At 40.4% G+C, this 9,628-nt stretch overlaps 1 protein-coding gene across 2 annotated transcripts in view; it reads left to right on the top strand.

Moving 5' to 3' along the window:
• Positions 1 to 9,628, top strand: part of ZDHHC1 (zinc finger DHHC-type containing 1) — a 437,426-nt gene that overhangs the window by 49,521 nt on the left and 378,277 nt on the right. For both annotated transcript variants that reach the window (XM_044081372.1, XM_044081370.1), the window contains exons 3-4: positions 5,773 to 5,891; positions 7,673 to 7,888. In XM_044081372.1, the coding sequence (XP_043937307.1) occupies positions 7,673 to 7,888 (216 nt within the window). In that variant the 5' untranslated portion in view covers positions 5,773 to 5,891. The remainder of the gene's footprint in view (positions 1 to 5,772; positions 5,892 to 7,672; positions 7,889 to 9,628) is intronic.

Genomic DNA, 9,628 nt, shown 5'->3' with positions numbered 1-9,628 from the left:
TGCAACTCCCAGATATGCTCAGAGTTGATTTTAAATGACAAAAAATACACTGAACCCACAGACATTGCCAACATCCTGGCAGACAGGTTCAGTGCAAAACTTCTCCCCCCTTCCCCCCTAAAGAGCAAATATCTATCCCAGTAGAGTGCAGCCTCCCTAACATCACAGATGCTCAGGTGAAGGCCGCCCTCTCCAAGGCAAAAAACACTGCTTCAATGGGACCAGACTGTGTCATGGGTTGCGTCCTACATGAACTCCAAGAAGAACTAAACCCTCACGTAAAACTGCTGTACAATCTCAGCCTCACTACGGGATATGTACCCAAAGAATGGTGTACAGCAACAGTGGTCCCGCTCCACAGAGGTGGTGCCTCAACAGACCCTGAAAACTATCGCCCCATAAGCCTGACTAGCCTTATCTGTAAGGCCATGGAGAGGATCATCATGGAACTCATAAACAGAGACATTGGGGACCTACAGACACTCTGGATCCTACTCAGTTCGGCTTTGTCAAGGGCAGATCCTGCCTCTTGAACCTGGTCGACTTCTTCGAATCAAGTCACCAAGCCCATAGATGAAGGGAAGGTAGTCCACACAGCCTATCTGGACCTCGCAAAGGCATTTGACACAATACCCCACTCGTGCATCATAGATAAGATATCCAGCTTAAACATAAACCCCTATTTCACAAGATGGGTTGCTAACTGGCTCAAAGACAGAACACACAGAGTCAGAATTGCCGGAGTCATGTCAGACTCGAAACCGGTTACAAGTGGTGTCCCACAAGGCTCGGTCCTGGGACCTCTCTTGTTCGGCATATACTTTTCCGAGGTACAGGCCAGCACGGGAGGACTATGGCTGACCAAGTTCGCAGATGACTGCAAACTGGGCGCCATAATTGACTCTCCAGCTGACACGAACATCCTTCAAAAAGGTCTCCCAGAGACGGATAACTGGTGCTAGAGCCATGGTCTAAAGCTAAATGTCAAGAAGTGTATAGTCATACCCTTTGGCAAACCCACCAATTACCACATAGGTGGTAACCCACTAAATACAGAAGAAGTAATTAAGGATCTGGGGACCCAAGTTGATAGCAATCTCTCCTTTGACAACCACATTGCCAAAGTGGTTAGAAAGACCTTCTACATAGCCCACCTTATCATGAAAGGATTCACATCTAGATCAAGGGAGGTAATAGTGCCCCTTTATTCATCCCTCATCAGGCCCATCATAGAATATAATGCCCCTTTTGGGATGTATACCTTACCCAACACCTGCAGCAGCTAGAAAGACCCCAAAAGTACCTCACAAAGAGGATTAAGGGACTCAAACAGATGCCATATGTGCCAGGTTAAAGAAACTCCAGCTTTACTCAGTCGCATACCGCCTACTTCGAGGCGATCTATGCCTGACATACAAAGGAATGTCCAACCCAGAATTAATGGACATGCTCCACCTCAGAAAATCTAAATCCCTTAGAACCACGCGCTCGAGGGACTTGAACCTCAGCACAGAAATAGAACTTGCTGGAGGGACAGATTCATAACCCAAAGGTTCCCTTTGCTTTGGAATAGAATTCCGGTCCATGTTAAGCAGAGCACCTCACTGACTCTCTTCAAGAAGAATCTTGATGTGGATGGGAGATCGTAGGTTTACCCCGGGGATTACTTCTGTGTCACTACTAGACAGAGACACAGTAAACTAACCTTAAAAAAGGGCACAGCAAACTCAAATCTAAGGGTTCAAGAGCAAAACCCCCGAAACTGCAGACACCCCAGCAGAAAAAAGCAAACGACAAACCGGTCCAAAATGTGCTACTGGGGTATGGCTCCAGAGTCAAAGAAAACGAAGTATATAAAAGCTCTCCACAGTACTGGCTTTATTCAAACACAAGCGCTTTCACACATAGCTTCATCAGGTGCATACAATACAATAGGAAATACACCCTTAAATACCAACAAAACAAAACACATGACCTTGGCTTATACGTGTTTAAAGACATAACACTCTTATTAAATACAATTCGCTATCTAGTAAAAACATTTATTAAAAATACAGTAAATGTACTAATGTATACTATAATATATAAAAAATATAAACAACTAAAACTACCTATTAAAACCTCTCTTAGACAATATCGGTTTCATGGGAACAAATTCATTTAGCCCATGACCAAAATTTGCTCTCAATGACACTATCCATCTAGCCTCTGCCTCTTCAGTTCTAGCTCTGATGTCTCCTCCCCTAATAGTCTCATATAACCTAGACAAGACTTTAAAACAAAAATAATGTTCATTCCCCATATTACTAACATGCTTCGCTAGAGCATTGGTACCAGTGCCTTTCTTAATATGGTAGATATGCTCCCTCATTCTTTCTTTCAAGGTGCGGTCTGTCTTTCCAACGTAGAAATGATTGCAAACAACGCAATTAGCCAAATACACCACATGGAGGCTCTCACAAGTGGCTTGTACCTTAATGTCAAATAACTTGCCAGTATCTGGGTGTTTAAAAAACAGACCATCGTCTATAAACTTACAATATCCACATTTACCACAAGGTTTTGTTCCATAAGTGGTTATGCCACTAGAGGGCTCTCTCAACTTACATAGTCTCCTTTTCAAGTTCTTTTTATTCCTAAAGGTAAACTGGGGCCTTGAACCTACAATACCTGAAATAGTTGGATCTGATACTAAAATTTCCCAATGTCTGTTAATAATATCAGTGTAAGTCTTAACATCTCTAGAATAAGGAATACAGACTTTCAATTTATTATCCCTTTTCTTAGGGGATCTAGCATTGTTCAGAGAAAAATAGGGTTTAGCCTTCGTACACCTTAACTGTCTAACAATTCTTTCATTCTTAAAAATCATATTAGAATCCTATCCCCTTTGAAATAGTTCAAAGCCAGTCATATTCATTCTCCTTTCATATTCTACTTCCTCTGCACTCAACCTGGAAGCTCTATAGAACTGATTCTGCACCACATTATTAAAGACATAGTGAGGGTGCACGCTGTCCCTAGACAACAAGTGACTCTGGAGCCATACCCCAGTAACTCATTTTGGACCTCAAATCTAAGGGTGGCAAAATGAGTTACTGGGGTATGGCTCCAGAGTCATACCCCAGTAACTCATTTTGGACCTCAAATCTAAGGGTGGCAAAATGAGTTACTGGGGTATGGCTCCAGAGTCATACCCCAGTAACTCATTTTGCCACCCTTAGATTTGAGGTCCAAAATGAGTTACTGGGGTATGGCTTCAGAGTCATACCCCAGTAACTCATTTTGGACCTCAAATCTAAGGGTGGCAAAAGCCAAACACACTCGGGCTAGGCTTATAAATGCCCCAGGCAGATGGCCTAGTATGAACCTATGAACCTTCTGCTGTAACTCTCCCACCACCAACATAAACGTATATGGATATACCCAACTTGTATCTTCTCTCACTTTTCATCATAAGGCCACTAATACTTGCTCCATCATTGACTGGATTCTTGTCTCCAGTCCTCACCTGTGTCACCACCCTGAATCTCTGCCTGACTCCATAAGTGACCACAACCCTATATGTATCCAAAGATTCTCCCCCACCACTGTCATCCTCATAAATTTAAAGAATGACAAAAGTCAGAGATAATAAACTTTGTGTCCTGTCTTTTTTTAGACCTCTCTAAAGCTTTTGACACTGTCTCCCACCCCATTCTCCTCTCCAGACTGTCCCAACTTAACCTATCCAATGCAACCATCTCTTGGTTTAACAGCTGTCTCACTGACAGGCAGCAATCTGTCAAATGGCTCTCTGGTCTTTCTCCCAATCAAAGTGGGTGTCCCTTAAGGCTCAATTCTAGGTCCCCTTCTTTTTACCATCTTCACCAGCCAACTACACTAATATATGTTCCCAATCCACCCTTCTACAGTATGCAGATGATTATACTATCATCTTCATAGCTGACAACCCTACTGACCCGCTCACCTCCACCGAAAAATCCTGTAGCCTTATTGAATCCTGGCTTACTAACAAAAAACTTTTACTCAACCCTAAAAAGACAAAACTCCTCTTCCTCCCTAAATCCTTCCACCAACTCAGATCATCATTTACTATCTCTTCATTTAATAACACAATCCTCACCCCCTGAAACCCACGCAATGCTCTTTGGTGTGATCGTAGATGACCAACTTTGACCTCCATGTATATCACTGTATTGAGACTTCAAAAGCTTGGCCTTCTATATAGAAACAAAAGGTTCCACCCCTGTCTCTAGAATCTCGCTCACCCAAACTTGCGTCCTCTCCAATCTCCTGTATGGCTCACAAATTCTTACTAACTTACAGTCTTCACTACTGTTCAAATTAGAAACTACCTACAGCAAAATAGCCAGATTCACTGCTGGTCTGCCTTCTAAATGTCACTGCCACGCTCTCAGGACACTTAGCTGGCTTGAATTTCCTAGCCAACTCCTATTGACTCCAGATAATGCACTGTATTCTGAGCAAACCCTCTTCCTGCCCTAGTATCTTTTCACTAATCTGCCTCTGCACACCCTTTCGATCCCTTAGAAGCTCTGACTAATGCTTACTACAGATTCACAAACCTAAAAAATCAATAGGACAGAATATTTTTGGTATTACCCCACCATCCTATGGAACAAACTTCCTAAGCCCCTCAGAAATATTACCAATGTCTTTGAATTCAAGAATATGGTCAAGCAACATCCAAATAGTACCTGGTCTTGCCTATGTGACGACCCCACCTGCACCCTGTCCCTACTCCATCACTACTTTCTTCCTTTTCTCTCAGCTCTCCTCAACTCCCTCCCTTTTTCAGGTTTGACCTTATTCTGACTAACCACCAAACTCTTTAACTTGACAGTCAGTCACTTCTCTCTAGACCCCTACTCATTAGATCCTAGGTAGTCGTCTACCCATAGTTTCTCCTCATGATACATGGCTTTATTTCCTACCTCTACTCTTCCTTTAGACTAAATGAAATAGCTTATTTCAGGCTTGTTTATACCCTAAACAACCCCTTCATGGCTTTTCCTGTTTACCAATAACAGATGTGCTGCTAAATTTTTGTAATGTAAATTATCTTGTTAACTTTTTTGTATTTGTTTAATGTGCTGCTTTTCTCCCCGGGCCTCTGCTGAAATAGGGCTTTTGCCCAGTCAGACTGTCCCGGTCAACAAATGTCAAATTTACCCATAAACACAGGTCTGCTGGCCTTCTCTGTTTGTTTTCACACTGGAAGAGCTAGAAATAAGCTGTTACTCAATGTGCAGCCATCTTGGAAGTCAGTAATGTCTTGTGCTACTTTCACATCAGTCAATATTTTATGTTCAGATCTTCTCCATCCATATACAACACTGCACCACAAATTGTTTCAGTGGTTCTGACAAGTAGCTGCTTCCCCTCTAACTTGTGTACGTTATTGGATGTAAACTGTGACAATGGGACACAAAACAGAATGGTCAAATTTAGCCACAGAGCAAAAATGATGTTTATGATGCTTTTGCATCATGACTGTTATTTGACAATTCCATTGCATGAAATTGCCTCTTGTCCTTCACAAAGACGACAGCATTTTGAACCTTTTAATAAAACCCCCCCTTAATTCTACCAAGAAAGGCACCCCCACCAATAATTGTGCTATATTTTATGCTTGTTGAAGATTTTAACTTTTTGTGTGTGCAAGTAAAATATGCTTTTAATTTAAGAAGGGGCTGTAAAACAGGGAAATGCTTATTTGTACCATAAAACTATTCTTGTCTTTTGCAGAAGCATGGATCCTTCTTCCCCAGGTGCATGAGGAATGCCTGTAGCAGAGAGAACAGGAGTGGTACAAGTTGCATTTTGTAGACACTCAGAAGTCCTTGCAAGTCTCCCTTGCCAAAAAGGTGAGTCCGTGCATTGGTTCCCTCCCCACTGCAGTTTAAAGTCTTTCCATATATTTCATTATTTCAGCAGTGGACAAATTCCTTTTCAGTTGGTATGTAATGAGTTGTAAATGGTTTACTATCGTTAGTGTGAACGACAATCTGCCAGCACGTATGTTGCCTAAAATCAGATTGTCATTCACAAAATGTGAACTGTACAGGATAGTCGAACACACTTGTGTGAATGTAGTAGTGCATTCACATAAGTGTATTCGACTAACTGTACAGAGATCGCGGTACAGTGGGGATTGGAATTTCATCCATATCCCCACTGTGGTGCGTTCTCTGATTTGGAATATATTTTTAGCAGGGGGTGTGGTGGGTGCAGGGGGGCATGCCATTTCTTATAGGAGTTTGCTGTACATCAGCTCCTGTACGGATATCACTTGATATTTTTCGATTGATAATGTCGACCCATTTGGGTCGACATTGTGAAGCCGTTGGAATTCTGGGTTCGGTGGTTTCTTTCGATAGTGCAAATGGAATGTGTTTTGCCTTTCGCACTAATGATAGTAAACCATTGTAAATTGGTGTGTGCCACTTGTAATGTGTGAATAATTAAAGGTAGTGTGCCCAATCATACTGTGTCCATTTCAGTTTGAAATTATGCAAAAAAAAATCTGAGAGATTTAGCCCCATGTATTCAGTTTAAACATTTTATGAAGAATTCTAGGTTTCTGATTGTAATGTATAATGCTGTTTAATACTCAGTGTTGTCTGACAGTCACTTTTTTCAAGGGAAGTAATAAGAGTTTAAAGCAGAATCAGAAGCATGTAAAGATCTTGGCCACAAAATCATACTTTTTATATTTTTCAAGCATTTTTAGATTTCTGATTAATGTTATTTAGTGAGTGTAGTGGTTGCAGTTTTCACTGTCTGCACCATTTTTGAAGAGTAGTAGTTATATTTTTTTAGAATCAGAAGTATTTTAAACATCACATGTAAATGCACAAAACTGAAGTCATTATCTGCATTTAGCACGTTGTAGTGGGCTTGTACTTTGTGCATTCAGGTGAAGTAGTAATGATTTGCAAGGCTTAGTGTTTGCTAACCCTTCAAATGCTAAGATTTTCGTAAACTATTTTATCTAACATTTTAGGTTACACATGTAAATAAATAAAACTGCAAAAGATGTGTTGCACCATCAGTGTTATGCTGCTTTGAAATTCAAAGATGCAATGTGTTTACCTGCATTTTGTAGCTAAACAGTCTTGTTGGCAGGCAAGCTGAAGTCCTCTAAATGGAGCATAGCAGAAGATATTCCAGCTTTAAAAACCTAAAAGCTGTTGCCTCAACAGCAGCATGCATTAAAGGAATTAAAAAAAAAATGTAGAATTTCAAGATAGCAAGTTGGAAGTGGAAATTTTGTGATTTGCGGTGAAGATGCACTGAGGAGCTGTTGAAAGATGTCTAACCACCCCATCCCCATTTTTCATATTGCTTTTGAAAGGCAGAGGGTGCCCATCACAGGGTGACAGGGTGATTTTAAAGTTGCCCCCCCACATATAAAATTGCATGTGTGGTGGTGGGGTGACAGCTCCTACATCAATCAAGCTGCTACGTGCTAAAGGTGAAAACCAAATTTAAGTGCTGCATTTTGTATCATACCTGTGCACATTATCTTTAAAAAGTATGTACCTATCAATTACTCTAGCATTGTTAATAGGATACTAGCTTGAATGGTGATGATTTGGTCAAATATAGCAGTAATAGATGTTATTTTTTCACTTTTGTCTTTCAGATGAGCTTTTGCAGCAAGAACTTGAACAAGATTGTCCCCCAGGAAGGTGCAGCAACCTCTAAAGATTACTCTCAGCACTTCAGGGTTAATGGCTGGAGCTGGCCTCCTCACCCGTTACAGATCCTTGCATGGGCTGCATATATGTTTTTGGCTGTGACAGGATTTGGAGTCTTTGTCCCTCTTCTTCCACATCATTGGGTGCCTGCTGGATATATAGTATCCTTTTTATGTGGGACAAGTTTTGCTTTCTTATACTGCTTCCTTTTGTGTATTTAGCCAGACAAAACAATTTGGAGCATGTGAGTATCTTTTTGTGGTGATACACATTTGCAACATGAACTTTCACCAGCTTAGTAAACACCATTTTCTCCTACTGGTTAATAATCTAGTAAATCACCACATTTAAAATAGTAACATGATTATACATGCATTAATAGAAAATAAAAAGAACTGTAGTAAAATTTTTCATTGCTGAATCGTGCAATACATATTTTCTTTTAAACTATTTTCATTTCAACATTACATAAATTGCTGAGTTCCTGCCTTCCATTAAACCTTTCTTCGTCTCCTCCTCCTGAACATTATTGTGCATGTATTACCACAAATTTCATGTATTTCTATAAAATTTGTTTATACTCTGTTCTTAAGTTCCCTACTGGCAATTCTTTTATCTCATTTACATTATTCAGTACATCAATTACTGTCGGTTTTTATTTCAGTTTTTTAGTAACTGCTTTTATTGGCAGCCAGTAGTATTACATTTTAAGTAATTCTGATTCTATATTTCAGCCCATGGAAAAAAGGGAAAATGCTGAGAAAGAGGTCGTCATTTTTGCTCACTCAGATTCCCTGTTCTGTATCTTTGAGTTATGAGTCTCAAATATCAAATTACCAACATTATGCCCTGCTTTCAAAGGTGTTCATCTCAAACAAAACTTGTTTCAAACTGTCTCTCTCTCTCTCTCTCTCTCTCTCTTCCATTTCAGACTTTTAACCTAGCTTTTGTTGGCCTTGCTTCCCACCACCTGTCATATGCAATGTCCTGTCTTACCTGCCTGTACTTGGCTAACACCCCCCTGACATCCATACCTCAGAAATTTTCCTTTACAGGTAGCTGGCTTTTAGCAGCATGTGTCTTTCTCCATGTCTTCTGCCTGTCATCTACTCCAAATATATGTAGTAATCGCGCCTTCTTAACTTCTCACTTTGTACTCTGCCTCTCCTTTGGTACATCCTTGTATTCCACCTCATTTGGATTATTTTCACCTTTTCCACATGTCCAACACTGTGGAGTTTCTCTCTCTGGCTTTGCTCACCTAATCTTTTGGAGTCCTGTATACCATCTGTTTAAAAACCTTATATACTGGTCCCTCACTGGCATTTACTTGTGTCATTCTGGGAAAGCTCTCCAGTGCAGATGTAACATGAGGTGAGCACCTGTAAATGCTCTCTCCAGATGAGAATGCCACTCCTGTCACACACACACCTCAAACTACTGAGTTACTATTTGAACTTGTAGAGGCAAAATTCATACTGCTGGAAAACCTGGACTTTAGAGGGGCACCTTGTTAACGGTCATTCTGTTTTCTTTAGGTTACTCGGAGATTATCTCTCCATGGTTTGCAAGACCTAAAGCATGCTGCTAAGGGGATAAGACTTATAACATAATTGTTAAATTAAGCATAAATACTACAGTAAAATGAAGGTCGCATAGTGCCTTTCAAGATCAATAATACATAGCTTATTCTATGTCAGGAGATATCAGTCATTAACATTCTAAAAATGTATGTATGTATGCAGAAACCAAAATACATTTACAGTAAAAAAATTCAGCAGTCAAGCTTCTTGAAGGCCATTACTTTGTTGGGTTGATAATGTTGTTAACTCAACTTGTAAAAAGTTCCTTTGATTAGACAGTACTGTCAGGGCACCACTGAAAAGAAAAACTTAAGCCTA

This window comes from Protopterus annectens, chromosome 8.part0 (genome assembly GCF_019279795.1).
Source record: "Protopterus annectens isolate FY-2018-M chromosome 8.part0, PAN1.0, whole genome shotgun sequence".
NCBI lineage: Eukaryota > Metazoa > Chordata > Ceratodontiformes > Protopteridae > Protopterus > Protopterus annectens.
Note: the sequence above shows the minus strand (reverse complement) of the source record. Positions and strands in the feature narration are given on the sequence as shown.